The sequence below is a fragment of the Equus quagga genome, chromosome 6 (assembly GCF_021613505.1).
Source record: "Equus quagga isolate Etosha38 chromosome 6, UCLA_HA_Equagga_1.0, whole genome shotgun sequence".
NCBI lineage: Eukaryota > Metazoa > Chordata > Mammalia > Perissodactyla > Equidae > Equus > Equus quagga.
In genome coordinates this window covers 56,861,147-56,878,797 of record NC_060272.1, presented here as the reverse complement: position 1 = coordinate 56,878,797, position 17,651 = coordinate 56,861,147, and the positions used below count along the sequence as shown (strand labels likewise).

Below are 17,651 nucleotides of genomic sequence, written 5' to 3'. Positions count from 1 at the left end.
TTACTCTTCCAGCTCTACTCTCTTACAACGTTAGCGTCAGTCCCAGTCTATAAATTAGAACAAACATTAAAGGAGACAGATGGGCTTGGAGGAGTCTGAGAAGCATTTATTTGGCAAACACGAAGTGTTAAGGCCAGAAGACCATAATGCAATGATGAAGACGTATATGTCGACAAGTTATTCAAAAACTTGAAGAATGGGGTAGGAGTTCCTCAGGTGTCAAGAAGTGCAGAGTCAGACCAGAAGGAGCCTGGATAATTGAGCAACTACGCAGAAACTCAGATTGGTTTGAGCACTGGGCTGCGTGTCATATGCAATGACAGAATGAAAGGGTAGGTCGGGGGCTGGAGAGTAAGGCATCTTCTCCAAGAGCCAAGGGCCTTGTACGTCAGAAGGCAAGTTGCCACAAAGGTTAGGAGCACGGGCTTCGTTCTAACTCTGCTCCACCACTTACTAGCTGTGCGCTCGGGGCCAGAGCTTGGGCCTCACTGTCCCCACTTGTAACACAAAAGTAATCATCTTCACCGTATACAATTGCTAGGGGGATTAAACGACGGTGTCATCGATCGTTTAGCACAGCATCCAGCCCATTAAGCGCTAAATGGGACTACATCATCATTATGATTACCAGGCCCAAACTCTTTTCTGAAGCCCCAGGGCCTGCTCTCCACTGCTACGGTTTGGAAAAGAAAGTTAGCTCGGTCGGGGCCGCGCCCATTACCCGCTCCTTCGGCCTCCCAGACCTCAGACCTGTCTCAAAAGCAAGGCCGGGCCAGAGCACGGGTGGGCGGGCCTGGCGGTCAGGGACCGCGCCGCCGCTTACCCGGGCTCGGGTCCCGTTCCTCGTCCTCCGTTGTCCCGCGGGCCTTGAAGCCGGGTGGCAGCGCGGGCCCGATCAGATCCCTCGCCATCCGCGGTGGCAGGCACTGATCACGCATACACGTCTATCCACGCAGAGTCAAGTCTACCCAGAACGCAGCCTGTGATCTGCCGCAAATGGGGAAGTTTTTCCGGCGGCGACCAATGACGTAGAAGCCTGTGGTTGGCTGAGCCGTGTAATTCGCGATAACGGAAGTGACGCCTAAGGCTGGTTCCACACTCGCACGCTGAGTTTCCTAGCTGGCGGGCGGCATGGCTGAGCAGTCTAGTGGTTTCGTGACTCCCTCGGGGTGGTTTCCAGCCCCCGAGCTGACTCCCACGTTGGGTCCGCTGGGCGACACTGCCCCACTGCCGAACAACTGGATGGCCTGGGCAATGCCGCCGCCGCCACCCCCACCGCCTGCGTCGTCGCCCTCCGCAGCCGGACCAGAGCCTTCCTCCAAGGCGCAGCCCCCTAGGGAGGCCCAGGTTCTCCCCGAGGCGCCTCCCCCCTTCGACACCCAGATTCTTCCCGGGGCGCAGCCCCCCTTTGACGCCAAGTTCCCCCTTGATTCTCAGCCTCAGCTCAACGGCCAGCCTTCCTGGAATTTCCAGGCTTCGACATCGTGGTACTGGGGACAGCCTTCTGGTATTTTTCCTCGGCATCAGGAGTCCCCCAACGCTCCGGGTAGGCTGTTACTCCTCTCAGGATCACTCTTTTACCTTCCTTCTCCTCTTCTTCCTGGCTCGTTTCTCTCTCCACTTCTGATTCTGCTCTGCACTTTAACAGTTTGGTCACTAAGTCTCATCATTTGTCCGACAGGAGTGCTTTCCCTGCCTGTTCATTCAGTTTAGCAGCTATGTGTTGAATTCCAGCTGTGTAGCAGGAACTGGGAATAGAGCAGTGAGTAAAATATACAAAAATCCTAATTTTTATGGAACTTAACATTTGATGTAGGAAGACAGGCACTAAACAATAAAGCGGTGTGGAGAAGAAGGCATGAGTGCTAACGAGAGAGAGAGCAAAGAAGAATGATAGGTAGTGCAGTTTAAATGTCAGTGTCAGAGGCCTTAAGGCCTGAGCTATAGGTAAGAGTGGAAGCCAGTGTGGCTAGAGAAGACTGAGCCTGGGGTAGAATTGCAGGAGATTGGAGAAGAGGGCAGACCTGTTAGGGCCTTGTAGACCAGGGAAGCTTGACTTTTACTGTTGTGAGATGAGTAGTGCAGGGGAGTGACATGATTTGACTTATGGGATTAATGTGGCTACCGATGGGAATTAACCGAAAGGGAGAGAAGTGAGGAAACTATTGTAATTATCCAAGTGAAGGATATTGGGGAATTGGACCAGGGTGAAGCTCAGGAGGTGATGAGAGGTAGTCAGATTGTAGACATGTTTTGAAGACAGAGTAGGGTCAACATGATTTGCTGAAGGGTCAGGTGTGGGGTGTGAGATAAAGAGGAGAGATAAGGCTAATTTAAAGTTTTTTGCCAAACAACCGGAAGGATGTAAATGAAGCAGATTTGGAAAGAAGACCAGAAATGAGTTTGGAATATGTTTGTGTCAAGTAGAGATACTGAATAGGCTGTTAGCTATTGGTTTGTACTTTCAGGGGAGATTTGTGGCTGGAGCTGTCAATTTGGGTGTCAGGATTTAGATCATATTTAAAGTCATGAAATTGTTCACTTAAAACCATTCTCCAAGTCTGTGTACGATTCAGTTTACATTGAATCCAAATCAGTGTTTACTGTGTACCAAATGCTGGGAATATGAATGTGCCTAAGACAGTCCTAAGTCAGGTGAGGTGGGTTCATAAATATTAATCACACTTCAGTGTGACTGGTAATAGAGGCATATAAAAGGTGATTTCAGAGCGCTGAGGAAGTTGGGAAAAACTCTTTGAAGAAGTGTCTTGGGAGAGGTTTAGAATTTGGGAAGAGGTGCTTTTTAGGTAGAGGCAAAGAGCTTGTCAGTACAAGGTGAGTTCTGACGATGGCAGTGTTCTGGTGTGACTGAAGCAGAGTATGTGGAGGGAATGGAGGAAGTGGGGGGTGAGGAAATAAACTGGGATCTCATAGAAGGACTCTAGGAAGCCATTTGCAGATTTTTGAGCAAGCTTGTGATGGTTGGAGGATGGTTTTTGTGGTGTCAGTGTGCAGGGTGTGTTGGAAGAGAGGGCTTAGGAACTGGAAGACATTCGGAGAGGCTGCCACGGTAATCTAGGAGAAAGATCAGGGGCTTTGAGATTCAGAGTTGGGTCATGGCACTAAGAAAGGAAAAGAATTAGAAAATGTATTTCACAGAGTTCTGTCTTCCTGGTGTAAAATTGATGCTGAAAGAGCTGTATTAGGGATTTTACAGCTTACATTTCTAATGTTTGAAATAACTGCAGGGAATTTCATCAGGTTAGCTTGTCCATTCCTTTACTTAGATGCTTATAGCATCTATTGGATGTGTAATCTTACCAATGTATATTAATTTGAAACATTTATTTAGCAGACTAATCTTAATCTTTGATAATTTGTTTGAACTACTATTCTTCCTAGAAGGAGTAGTTTAGCACTGTTATCACTCAAGTAATTGTGACATGTTATAGCAAATAAAATTTTAAATAATTGTATAGTTGCAAACATTTATGGATCTCTTTTTGTTTTTTAGTTAAACATTCTTATTTTCCACAAAAATATGACGCAAAGTTCGCTGACTTCAACTTCCCTCCCACGAGAAAACCAAAAAGAAAGGTATTTTTAAAGATGTTTTTGAATGTGACACTTTGGTCCCTACATTACTGTTTCATGCTTTGTGTTTCTATCGTAACTGCCTCAGTGTTTTGCATCTGTTGTTGACACAGCAGAGCCTTGCTATAACAGAATCTTTAAGGATCTTAGCTGTAAGTAAAAACTTTAAGCAGAATCTTTTTGAGAAATAAGTGGAGAAATTGTAAATAAAGAAAACATTGAATTCATTTCAATATAGTATCAGGAGTAAATAGGGAATTATGATTACAGATAAATGTAAATGCAATGAAACCTTGATGAAATAGAAATATGTATATATTACTTGCAGATTGGGAGCAGAGGGATGGAATAACAAGTCTTTTTATTTTCTTGAATGAGGAACAACTCTTGGTGATGCTTCAGAAACCAGATCTTAAAATAGGCTTCCTTTATTCTGATGTAGCTTAAAAATCTGGTCTTTCAGATTTTAAGGGGTATAAATAATGTCATTAGTTTAGAATGAGTTGAGTAAGGTCTACAGCATAAAATTAGTATTGTTCATTTTGGCATGAAAACTAGGGCTAACGTTAACAAAATATTGAGTAAGTGTAATATGTTTATTAACAGTCCCAACATTAAACAATTGACCATTTCCTATATAGTCTATCATTGTAATAATCTTTTTTTTGTTTTATGTTTAAGCATAAAGATAGAAAATTGAGAAGAAAAAAATAGCTTATCTTTATCTAAATGATTCTTTTTTTCTCCTGTGGTTTTAAAAAAATATGTGATAAAGTTGTTTTTCCTAAACGATGAAATGCTGTTTTTACCCTGAATATTTATTTTTAGATCATCTTGACATAGGCAGTACTAAGTCTTATTTGGATTACTAATTTGGAATGTACTCACAGTTTACATTAAGTCTACTCAGATTTAAAAATTTTTGTCATGCCTGGTTTTTCCTAACACATCTCCTAAAAATAAAAGAAAACAGAATCATCCCTTCATTAGAAATGTATTCAGAAGTTTCTCCCACAAATAGGGGTTATGTGAAAAATCGAAGTATGCATTACTAGAAGGATAGTTATATTTTTATTGTTGATTAAAGATTTTTCCCTGAAAGCCTATCATCTCTTTTTGTTTGCAGAAAAGAAAGGAACCAGTTTTTCACTATTTTTGTGATACCTGTGATTGTGGTTTTAAAAATCAAGAGAAGTATGATAAACACATGTCTGAACATACAAAAGTAGGTTTTCTTGGTTGTCCTGAAATTTATTTAGCAAAATGGGTATATTTGGTAGAAATCCTGAGCTTTTTTCAGTAAAAGTTTATTGTTTTCGTAGAAATGTTGTTTTATAACTTGACTTGAGACAGTGGCCCTGGGATTTGCAGTTTGATGGGGAGCCCATTGCTTCAGGAGGATGTAAAGTGGGAGCACAGAGGAAGGGAGGTCTGGCAGCTGTTGCGTGTGTGCACCTCCTCTGCTTTGTGAGAGGGCTGGGCACTCCCTCAGTTGCTCTGTACACCTTTCTGAGTTTGTTTCCCTTTAAGGCTGCCTTTGACCATTTAACTACACTGTGAAACTTGCCATGTCCTATTGCCCTCTAAGGATCTGGACCTTATTAAGTATTTCATAAAAAATTTTAACCAGGGGACCAGCCTGGTGGTGTAGTGGTTAAGTTTGTGTGCCCCACTTTGGTGGCCTAGGGTTCGTGGGTTTGGATCTCAGGTGCAGACGTACACACCTCTTGTCAAGTCATGCTGTGGCAGCATCCCACATACAAAGTAAGGAAGATAGGCACAGTTTTAGCTCAGCGACAGTCTTCCTCACTAAAAAGAAAAGAAAAATTTTTAATGAGAATGTTCTTAATTTGGAAAGATTCTCTTTCAGTTTATAGGAATGCCCTTCAGCTTAGGAATTAAGAACATTTTACAACATTGCTGATGTCAAGCACTCACTCAAGTGGAAGAGTAAATGATACATATTAGTTTACTATATACTTTGAGAATGTCATTCCTTTTTAAATGGAACTCTGTTTTAGAGTGATCTTTGTTAGGCTGTTGACACAAGTATGCAGTGATAACACCGTATAGATGAGATAACTATGTAATGTGACTGGAATATGTCCGTATGTGTGGTAGTAGGGGAAATTTAATAGGGAAAACATTTCATAGTCATTTTTTTTTTTTTAATTCTCACAGTGCCCTGAAGTAGATTGCTCTTTTAGTGCTCATGAGAAGATTGTCCAATTCCATTGGAGAAATGTAAGTTCATGTGGTTTTTTAACACATATTCTTTTTATTTCATTGATCTGTCATCTTCACAGCTCTTCATTTACATAGCCTAATAATAAGTAACATTCATGGAGTAGTTTGTACTTCTTAAGGTGTTTTTACATCTATTAAATCAATTTTATCCTCACAAACCACTATGTAAAGTAGATAAATATTGGCTCTATTTAATGGATAAAAAAATGGTTTGCCCAGGGCCTCAGAACTGATTGTTGCACTTGAGTTTCTTAACTCCAAATTCTGTGCTTGTTTTGCTACACCATGCTACTTCAAATTGTTTTGCTTATTCATTATGTCTTTAGCTGCCTCCCTCAATTTTGGTTGGTAGGTCATTTAATGTCAATTTTATTTAGTGTCAATTGGAGACCTGGGTAATATATTTACTTTGTAACTAAAATTAATTATTAATAGCACTAATCTAAATACATGAAAAATTCTTCCTTTTTCTTTAAAGGAAAAGTGGTTGTAAGGATGGATAAAACCTGCTTAGTTAGTTTTAAAACGGTCTCTGCTAGTAAATTTAATGTTGGGTACAGCGTCTCCATTATCCACCATAATACTTGAAATTTAGTCAAAGCATACAGTATACTTCCTGATGATCAGCAGGCTTTTTCCCCTAGATGCATGCTCCTGGTATGAAGAAGATCAAGTTAGACACTCCGGAGGAGATTGCAAGATGGAGGGAAGAAAGGAGAAAGTGAGTAAGGAGTTCAGAACTATGAAATAACTTTCTTTTACTGTGATAAGGCTGAGTGCTTCAAAGTTATGACCATTCTGGCCCTAATGAATAATTTAAAAAAGGAAATTTGGTCTTTTGTGATGTTGCAAATATTCAACTGAAAATGATTAGTTCTAATTTGTTTTTCTTCAGAATTGGTATATAGTGACTTTGAGAATATTGTTACTTGATGTATGATAAACATACAATTTTGTTAGCATATTTTTGATTTATTGAATTCCCTTATAATGTTAGTACTAGGAAACAGGACTGTAGACTATAATATATGAGGCTGTTGTTGAATGTAGTTTTTGGGGAGGTAATACTTTACAATGTTTATTCTTTTGATTACTTTAAAAAAATTTGTTGAATAACTGCAGTATGCTAGGCAGAGGGAGTACAGTAGTAACAAGATAGACACGTGCTGTCCTTAACTATAAAAAGACCAGGAATTCTTCCCTGTAATTAAAATATAAGAAATTTGAGCCTTACCATGTGACTTGTGGCTTTCTACTTAATAGGAAAGAAAGTTTAGGAGATGTCTAGCGAGAATATACTTATGAAGAATCCCACTAGGACTCTCTCTCATTGTCTTCTCAGGAAGGACTAGGATACCTCACCCTGAAGCAGAAGACCAAGGCAGAACTATTAGGATGGTCAGCTGCACTTTTAAGTCAAATACTGTTTTTCTGGAATTAAAAAATGAGAAGAGCCTGACATAGATTTGATAGGAAGAGTTATCCTCAGAGGTCAGGAAAGATAGTTAAAACTCTTTTGACCAGCAGGTTAGATTTGTACTTCATTCCACTTAGGTTAAGTCTTCAGTTTAAATCCACTTGGGTATGTAGCCATGCCAGATGTTACACTTTATGTGAAAACGTTAGTGACTGCCCTTTAAAGCTTTAGAGGTAAATCTGAGGAAAATCAGTATAAACATAAAGATTTAGACTGAGAACAAATAAAGTTCAGTAATGTGTACATAAATACCAGTTATTAATACCATGTGCAGAGTTGGATGGGGGTGAAGGGACAGTCAGAGGAATTTAATTCTTAACCAAGTAGAGTCCAGCCCGTCAACGCGGACTCAGTGGATTCCAGAGAATATCAGGAGCATCTTTGGCTAACAAATGAAAGCATCTGGGCTACCAGGAATAGGCTACACTGGAATGCCTTTTTCTCTTTGTCCCCTGGTGGAATCTCCTCTTATCTTGTGAGACCTGTCTTAAATGTCACCTGATTGGTCACTCTCTTCTTACTCTTCATTTCCTCTGTCTCAGTGCTGCGAGAGTGCCAGTCTGTAACAAGATAAGGAACTTGTACCAGAGTGTAAATCTTAACGTTACTTCCTTCATTGAAAATGTCTTGCTAAGAAAAAAAAGTCAGCTGAACTAAATATTTTGCTTAGTGATGTAGTTGATTTATACTCTGGCATAAGTGTCAGTTGGCTGCCAGTTGGTGGACCAACCTACCCTAAAGCGTTATTCACTACCTTTTTTGTGAATATGTAGCTTAGTAATACGACCACAATAGCGTTTGCTGCTTTATGTTATAACTGGCCTTAGTCTTAGACATCTTTGATTCTGCTGCACTTTGAACAGTGCCTGGAATTTAGTATGTGGAGAATAAGTATTTGCTGACTGAATTACTGTTAAATGGTGCAGTTTGGGAAGGTGGTCCAGTCTTGGCATTGATAAGGGAGCCTTAGCCAATTGCGTGGTCAAACTTAGAAGTCAGTGGAGTTGGGACCATGGAGTGCTTTGACTTAGTGAAGAATTCGGAAGCATTGCCTATGAAGCTCCTCCCCTCTCTAGGTGGCTGCTTTACACAGACAATTTTTTCTCCTCATGACTTCACTCCCTAAGTACCTGGGTTTTTGTTTCACTTCTTTTTTTAATCTGTTGGCTGTATCTTTTTCTTCTTATTTTGCACAGAGGAATAATCAGACAAAAATACTTAATTCCACTTCCTGTCTGATACTTTGTTTTCAAAGAGCTGATGATGATGGTATTGAAGATTATATCCTGCTAGATGGGATGGAAGCAGCCTAACTGCTAAGACACTAGGTTTTTCCCCCTGCTACTTGGCCCTGACTTTGATCAGTTAGAAGTTAGTGCAGCTTACTGGTGCCAGGACGGTGTTTACTAGTCAGCAATAATTTAGAGCAATTAAGAAGTTAACTAGGGGCCGGCCCCATGGCCGAGTGGTATGTTTGCATGCTCCGCTTCAGTGGCCCAGGGCTTTGCTGGTTCGGATCCTGGGTGTGGACATGGCACCACGTGGCAAGCCATGCTGTGGCAGGCATCCCACGTATAAAGGAGAGGAAGATGGGCACGGATATTAGCTCAGGGCCAGTCTTCCTCAGAAAAAAGAGGAGGATTGGCAGATGTTAGCTCAGGGCTAATCTTCCTCGAAAAGAAAAAAAAGTTTTAGGGGGCTGGGCACAAAGGGTGAAGGGGTGCACCTACAACATGGCTGACAAACAATAATGTACAACTGAAATTTCACAAGGTTGTAAACTATCATAATCTTAATAAAAAGTAAAAAAAAAAAAAAAAAAAGGCAGTTGTGGGGACAGAGAGAACTAGGTGTATACAGAACATTTGGGAGATAAAAATGGGCCCCAGTGGTGATTGAACAATTGTGAGGTTGGGGAGGAAAGAGGTGTTGAGGAGCCTTCCCAGCTCCTGGTATGAGCACCTCTGTGAAAGGTGGTGCTGTTACTGAGGTAGGGAATGCTGAAAGGGGACCAGGTTTAGGGGAGGTGATTTTGGACATTGTTGAGTGTGAGGAGATTGAGACATCTTTTTGAAGATGCTGCATAGGCATTGGGACTCAGATCAGACTGGGCTGGAGACAGATATTTTTAAATCCTGAAACCATGAATGTAGAAGACCTTCACCACAGAGAGAAGGTAGAGAAAAAGAGAAGATAGCCTAACAGAGAGTAAAAACCAACCAGACTGCCGACTGAGAGCCAGCGAGGTAGAAGAAAACTGAGAATATGACATGTCATGGAAGAGGGGAGAATTTCAAGAAGGAAGATGTGATTAGCAGTGCGGATTGCTGTGGAAAGGTCAAATAACACAAGAACAAATGTGACTGATTTTGTGATACGTGGGGCCTCCTTGCTGCGCAGTCCGGATGATTGCTCTTGCGCCCTTCTCCTCTGAGTTTCCTGCCCTCTGTCTGCAGGGCTGTCTGCAGTTCTAGCAGGTGATTGTAAACCAGACCGGGTGCGGTTGCCTTCGCCACCGTGCCCGTGGCATATTAGATGCTCCAATGGAAGTGTGTATACTTTGAATTCCGCTGACTTTATAAGATTCATAACTTATAATAAGAGTTCACTTAGCACCTTTTTGCCTTCAACTTGCCAGTGTCCTTCACTTCCATGCAGTTTTAGCCACTTATTTTCACGGCCACACTCTGGATCTTATATTTGGGACTTTCTGCCCGGGAAATCTTAAAGTTGGGCACACTCCTCTCTGACCATGACGTCCCTTCCGTCCAGCTCTCACTGTCACCTCTCCCTGGTCTTGGACTAGTTGAGGCCTCCCACCCCTTAACCCTTTTACCCTCTTTTTCTCTCATCCCCCTTCTTTCTTTACTTCCCTACCCAGGTTAAATCACTTCAATCACTCTCAGTATCTCAGCTGCCTTGTCCCATCACCTTTCATGGCACCCACCTGGCAAAATCTCAGCTCTGGCTCAGTTGTCAAGTGTCGTATAAGAACCACACCGTTGAAGTGTACTCTGGAAGTGAATCCTCAGCCGTGCTGTCGCACTTAAGGAACTGTCCTGACCAATGAGAAAGTCAGGCTTTAATGAGAAGGTTAGGCTATTTTCTTTATATCTGTTCTTTTGTTGTGCAAAGTTGCATGTTCAGTATGCATATATTTCTTAGTTATATAGGTGACGATGTAGAATAAAATTTAAAAATAAAGTTGTTAATCTGATTTTATTTTAGCCAGCTAAAATGCCGTGGAAACAGGGCTCCTTAGAACTGGCAGTCAGGATTCTGTAATGTGGGTTTAACATGACTTTTCTGATTATTCCCACGTTACTTGCTTATAGGAGCTCTTTGTCCCAGACACACTTGTTATTTATCATGTCCCAAGTCGGTTTTTTTACCTTTCAACTTCAGTTTTGCTCATGCTGCTGTTTCTAGAAAATCTTATCTTTTCCATCTTGGAAGTTCTGCTCATTGCTTTAGTGTAGCTGAAATCCTGCTGCTTTGGGGATATTTTTCCTCATTTGCCTAGAGGAACGTCTTGTCCTTCTTTGAGTATAGTATCCCCTCTGCCTCTTTTGCATTAGATGCTCCTTATTGTGGTCCTATTGATTAACTTCTTTGCATATGTGTCTTTTTTTAAAAAAAATGAATTACAAGCTTTAGAAATATATGGTAGAAAAAGCATGGTAAACCATGGTAGAAAACCATGTAGAAAACATGGTAGAAACGATGTATTTCGTGGCTATTTATATCCTCTGGTGCCATAGGTATAAAGGATGCTTATACATGTTGACATATGTAAATGGAGCTTGAAAATATTTGTATTATAGGTATAATTCTATTTTGGTACATAAAAGTAAGTAGAGGAATCTTGCTGAGACTCATATTTTTAATTCATGCTTTAAACTATACCTTTGTCATTTTAAAAGAAATTGGGCAGAAATGTGTTGATCTGATTAGTAACTGTAGTTGGCAATCAGTAATGTAACTAATAGTACTTAATAGTACTTAAACTGCTGTGGTTTTGAACATTAAATTCTCACCACATGGGACAGACCATCACCGAGATAAACTAAATTGATCTATATTTGGATGCATTGCTTCCTAAAGTACTTTCCCCATATGAATGTGAACTATGCCCCCTTGTGGCTTTGTGCAACAAGTGCTTTAAGGGAAAAAGCTCCACTGGCTAGAGAAACTTAAGGAACATTAACATTTGAAGATGCAAACTAGCTTAGGTAGCATGTGTTGATATAAAGTCCCTGGCAGAAAACCAGTTTGATTTTCTAATGTTAGCAAGAAATCTCAGCGATCTTTAAATTTGTGTTAACGTACATTATATCTTTGAATAACTTCTTGACAATTGTTTAGCTTGAAAATTAGAGGTAAACATTCAGTATTTGAGGCAAAGATTTTATTATATATGGCCAAGGTCACTGAAAACAGATGGGGGTAGGCTGTTGCCTTTAAGACTCTCACTCTTATCCTGTGAGACATAGGATAAATGTACATGAGGTGCCTGTGAGACCATACGCAGCTAAAGCATTAACTTTCACCATGTGGGGATGATAATGTTGAGTTAAGGGGTACTTGGAGTCTTTGGAATGCAGGGCCATCAGTTCATTTTGTGAGGCTTTTTCTAAGAGGTGTAGGGCGCCCCCTCCCCATGTCTTTTAAGGTATATTATACAGTCAGTGAAATTCGCCCTTTTTGTAGTGCATTGTTCTGACAAACATACATAGTTGTGTAATCACCACCACAATCAAGATATAGAACAGTATTCTCTCACCTCAGAAAATTCCCTTGCATCCTTTGTGGTCACCCTTGTCCCCTGCCTCTAGCTCCTGGCAACCGCTGATCTGTTTTCTGTTCTTATATTTGTGCCTTTGCAGAATATCATATAAATGGCATCATAGAGTACGTGGCTTTTTGAGTCTGACTCTTTCACTCAGCATAGTGCATTTGAGATTCGCTTATGTTGTTGATGTGGCAGTAGTTCATTCCTTTTATTGCTGTTACTCTGTTCCATTATATGGGTGTACCACAGTTTGTTTATCCATTTCCCAGTTAAGGGGCATTTGGGATGTTTCCGGTATTTGGCGATTATGAATAAAGCCTTCGTGAACGGTGATGTACAGGCTTTTGTTTGGAACGTGGGTTTTTATTTGACTTGGGTAAATACTGGGGAATGGGATTGGTTGGTCATATGGTAAGCATATGTTTAACTTTACAAGAAACTGCGAAACCTTTTACGAGGTGAGTTTTTAAATCAAGATGTGCCTTGTTGGGCATGGAGAGCGTTCAGATTAAAGAGGACAGCTAGGGTACAGTAGTACTTGAATCAGTTAGGATCCTGCTACAGTAAATGGAACAGCACCCTCACTCTGTGGCTTAGCACAAAGAGGTCTGTTCTTTTCCGAGTAGAAAAAAGTACAGGGCTACTCCTGCTGCTCAACAGTACCATTAGGCACAGGCTCTCTCCTATTGCTCCTTAGTAGGTGGTTTTCATCTTCGTGTCTACCAGGAGCTTCCTGTGTATCCAAATATTAATCCCACATTCTAGGCAGGAAGAAGAGAAAAAGGCTAAAGGCACACATTGCCGAGTTTGCCCTTTCCATTAGAAAAATAATAGCTTTGTCTTTAGCCCCAGCCAGGAAGCTTCGTGTAGCTCTCTCTAGCTAGAAGTGGATGCCTTGGCCGCCTTTGGTGACAGCAGTCGATAGAGCATTCCCAAACAAAATTGTTAAGGAGGAGAGGAGGGCAGGCAGGCAGCAGTGTTGGCCTCAGTGCTTGGTGGCAAAGTTTAAAGCTTGTTCAATTTCAAAACTCTAAGTGATACTTGAAAGCAACTCTGTCCTTCTGAATAAAGGATGGACTTGAGCAAGTGTTTAATGTGCTGATTGGTGATTCTTTTCATGCAGAATAAGTGAGGGCAGAGGGGAGAGAGTCTAGCTCTAGCGTCTAGACTGTAGGCTGTAGGTATGACGCTGACAGTGGACAGAAATGCCTTGAAAGAGGAATGGGCGAAATCTATGGCGTGGATAAGTGAGGTTACAGATTTGTGAAATTTAGAGATGCTTAAAGAGAATGAGGAAATTGGGTGAGGATGACAATTTTGGATGAAGTTTATTTGTACCTTGATGTTACCTTGTTAATAAAGTGTTCTGAAATTATCTTTTAGTGCTTGCTGAATTCATCTGACCTTCTTCCATATCTTCTTTCTCAAGATCTTGCTCTTGAACATATTCATACATTATTTCTATAAGTGTATTTTATTAATAAAAAGTATGGGAAACATTTCTTTTGGCACATTTGATAGATTTCTCAAAAATAGGCTAACATCCTCCCCACTAGCAGTTTTTAAAAAATGTGTTATGAAAATATTTTTACTTTCTAAATTTCTGTCATTCTCAATTTTTTTTTAAATGTCACTGAACTCCTAAAAAGAGTAAACTTCACATTGCTATGGCAGAATAGTTCTTATGTCTTCATTTTTGTCTTTCTTGTGAGAGCTACATTCTTTCTGTGGAAACTACTGTATTCTTTGACATGCAGGAAAGATAAAGTCTTTGTACAATCACTGTTCGAAGACCTTGTAAAAGATTTTGATGGAGTAAGAGTTTTAGAGCTGAGGGAAAACATTAAAGATTTGCTTGATGTATATTGCTCCTTAATCTTTAAAGAAAGTACATCTTTGCCTTTATTCCTTCATTATTTTTTTCAGATGTCAAACTCAGAGGTGCCCACTGTGTTTAATTAGAAACTTAAAGGCTTTCTACTAATAACCTGCAAAAAAAGTGATTATTTCTTAAGTCCTGACCTATGAGGTACAAATGCTATAATTTGGCATTAGGGAAAATGAGTGGTAGAGGTTTGTTTCCAAAAACCTCAATTTTGGAAACAATTAAAACATATTTTCTATTACCTTGGGAGTCCACTAGGTGGAGTAGTTTTGTGATATTTATTACAATAGTTCCTGTGGCTCTGAGGAAATCCTTTTAAGTTGTGTCCCCACTTCTTTCAGAATTCCAACAGACGGGGTCTGCTCTTAAAGAATGCTGTATCTTTTTGAAGTTCAGAAAGACTTTGAAAGAAAAATACAGTAGTATGCCTTGTGTTGAAGCAGTTGCAGTTCAGTGCAAGTAAAGAAGGATTGTGTTTTATAGAGATTGGCTAAGGGGAAAAGTCAATTAAATGGGTGGTGATTTGAGCATAAGGAAGGAGTTAAAGAGTATAATGTAACCAGAATGATATGTGCTAAGATCATGGTTGGCACTTTTGCTCATTTATTGACTCTAGTGCTTAAGAATTGTCACTGGAGGTTTAAGGCTTAGGCAAGGGGAAGGCAAAGAGGAGGTAAGAAATGAAAGAGGGAGAAGAGAGAAAGAAAAAGGGCATATGATTCTAGGGCCAGTTCCTCTTGAGGTATTGGGGAAAGATGGAAGTACAGGGAGAAAAGTGATTTTAGCAGATGAAAATAGAGAAACCAACTATGAAAATATCACTTGTCACAGTCTTTATAACTTCCTTACATCCATTCTCTAACAGGAGATATTGAACTAAGTTTTATCTGTTTGTAATTGTGCAATGTTAGACAGTTTGTGGGTTTTGTCCAACAGTCTTTGGATTTGTTATGTCCAGTGTACTTTAGGAACCTGAACTCTGTCCTTTCTCGAAGCTCCCAACTTTTCCCTGTTCTTGTGTCTTGGTATTGTGTTGCTGGAGGGGCCTCTTGATTGTCGATGTCTTTGTAACTAGGTCTTGTGTTTCTGGGATTCCTTTTTTGGGATAATTTGTTTTCTAGTACCCTTGTTTTTCTTAGTTTTTAGTCTCTAAGTTCTGTGTAAATGAGAATGGTATAAATTTTGGAAGAGGATTTTACTAATTTAAGCACTGAAAAATAGAATCTTATAGCTTTAGAAAGGGTATTGAAAGATCTCTTACCTTTAGGAAACTGATACTTCAGTCTGCCAGAAAGAGAAAGTGAGTTGTTTTAAAAGACTTCCACCGAAGGAGTTTCCACAACATCCTTGATGTCTCGTTTAAGGAATTCTTTCTTATATCTCACCTAAAACCCACTTGCTATAACAAACGTTTACATTCTTTACCATCAAGAAGCACTGATGTAGCGCCTGCTTGCTTGCACATGGTATGCTGTAGTACCAACTCTTTGTTGTTTAGCATATGGCCCAACATGTTAAGGGCTTGCAGTACTCAGAAGAAACAAGTGGTAAGAATAAGTGAATTTCAGAGATGTGAGGGGCATTGAGTAGCTGTGAGTTACATGCCTAGACACTGTGGGGCCTGTGAAAGTCATCACCCTTTTTCTCATCATTTTTCCCCCTGCATATTCTGTCTTCAGATTGAGAACAGCTGGCTACCATCCTCTCTGTGAGATATCATTTATTGTCACTCCTCTTCCTCTTTTTAAAGGCTGCACATAGTTTCAGTTCCTTTCATCTTTCTTCAGAGGTTTTATTTTTCATCCTGTTCATCATCTTTGAGTCTCCTCTGAATCCCTTTGGGGTGTTATTTTTCCTCAACATTCCTTCTCAGTTTAGAAGTACAAAACTGGACACAGTGCCCTGACACTCTCTATTTTTGAGTATTGTAAGAGGAAGATTTCACACTCGTATGTGTGCCAGAGTCCATTTCTTATAACCTTAGATTATGTTTGCTTTCCAAAGTGTGGTCATGTGGTGCTGACTGGCTGTCAGATTTTTATCTCCTGTGACCTTGATCTTTTCCTCTTATGTTTATTTATAGCTTGTACAATCATCATCTTTTATTTATGAAGTTTATTTTTCTTGGCTGGATAGATTGCTTTGCATCATCTCATTGAAATTCATTGCCTTTTTTTCTGATTACTTCACCACTTACTCAATGTCATTTCCATTCTTATCTTCCAGTGTGGCCAACCCATAGGCTTCATATTGTCTGTGCTATTAAAGTCCAGTGAGGCAGATGTTAAAAAAAAAAAAAAGAGGGCGGAAACAGTGTCCTAGAAACAATGGCAGAACATGATTTCTTAATGTTTCTCAAAACTTACTCTGATGGGCAGCCAGGCTGAGTGGTAGAAAACTGTCTGTGTTCTCTCTTTCTATGACTTCTGTACTCCTAGGATCTGTTCCCCTCACCATCAGAGTTTGGTGCCTGCATCTCTCCACACAACTGTGCCAAGGAACAAAGAAAGCTTTGACAGAGCAGTTCATCTTGCACACTGCTGTCAGATTTAATCTTAATCACTGCCTTGTTCATAACTTTCAGTGGCTCGCCATCGCCACTGAATTAAATATAAACTTTCTAGTCTGGCGTTCAAGACACATTTTGACCTCAGCATCCCTTTCTGCTCTGATTGCTTTTAACTCTGTTTCATACAAAATGAACCACTTGTTCCCTGGATATCGCTCGCACTGTCTGGGGCCCTAGTTCATTTGCATTGTTTGCTCTGCTTAGAACACTTGCAAGTTTTTCCGCATGATATCTGTCTTAATACCATTTAAGACCAACTTCTTTCATCTTCCTTTCTTTCTGGATTTTTCCAGCTAGATAGGATCTTTCCCTTTCACCCTCCAATCTTTATATTCTTGGGGGTACTTACTGTGTTTTGTCCTTTGTTATAGCTATTTTTGTGCTTTTCTCATCCTTCCTGGTAGACTATACCTTTTTTGAGAGCTGTCTCCTTCATCTTGGTAACTTTGGATGTACCTAGTATGTATTTGCATAAGTAATTGCATAGACTTAGTTTTTTCCTATGGTATTTATGGATATAGGCCAAATAAATGAATTAGATCAGTTTGAGCACATTGTTTGATATATTTGATTTAAATTCTAGTGTAAGCTCCTTAGTAAATCACAGACCGGTAACAAAGTTTGTGGACTGGTAGCTGCTCTACACTTTGAGTAGCATTGTTATAGTTTACTTTTTCTCACTGAAAAAAATTCTGGAAGGAATTAAAGGTTTATAGTGATTTACTGTATTAGTCGTTAAACAAAAATGGCTAAATGCAGCAGTTGCTTGATTGTGTGATTAAAGTCACTCTAAAAGCCCTTTTATAATTGACTTTTGTTGTTTTCTAGAAACTACCCAACTCTGGCCAATATTGAAAGGAAGAAAAAGTTAAAACTTGAAAAAGAAAAGAGAGGAGAAGTATTGACAACGACACAGTATGGGTAAGTTCCTTAAAATGGCTTGCATTCTCAATGCCTATCTTAAACAAGTATCCTTATAAATAATAAAAAAAGAGCGTACACCATAATTTTAAAATCTCTATACTCCTAATTCTGAAAATTTTGCTTTTGTAACCTTTTTTACTTAAAAAAATTTTTAAATTCTATT

At 39.9% G+C, this 17,651-nt stretch overlaps 2 protein-coding genes across 2 annotated transcripts in view; one reads left to right on the top strand and one right to left on the bottom strand.

Moving 5' to 3' along the window:
- GPALPP1 (GPALPP motifs containing 1) overlaps positions 1 to 999 on the bottom strand; it is a 34,669-nt gene extending 33,670 nt beyond the window's left edge. Inside the window, exon 1 of the mRNA XM_046664698.1 lies at positions 824 to 999. Within this exon, the coding sequence (XP_046520654.1) occupies positions 824 to 938 (115 nt within the window). The 5' untranslated portion in view covers positions 939 to 999. The remainder of the gene's footprint in view (positions 1 to 823) is intronic.
- A 105-nt stretch (positions 1,000 to 1,104) lies between these two features.
- Positions 1,105 to 17,651, top strand: part of NUFIP1 (nuclear FMR1 interacting protein 1) — a 40,696-nt gene continuing 24,149 nt past the window's right edge. Inside the window, exons 1-6 of the mRNA XM_046665102.1 lie at positions 1,105 to 1,546; positions 3,515 to 3,597; positions 4,721 to 4,819; positions 5,776 to 5,838; positions 6,486 to 6,562; positions 17,393 to 17,485. Coding sequence (XP_046521058.1) covers positions 1,132 to 1,546; positions 3,515 to 3,597; positions 4,721 to 4,819; positions 5,776 to 5,838; positions 6,486 to 6,562; positions 17,393 to 17,485 — 830 coding nt within the window. The 5' untranslated portion in view covers positions 1,105 to 1,131. The remainder of the gene's footprint in view (positions 1,547 to 3,514; positions 3,598 to 4,720; positions 4,820 to 5,775; positions 5,839 to 6,485; positions 6,563 to 17,392; positions 17,486 to 17,651) is intronic.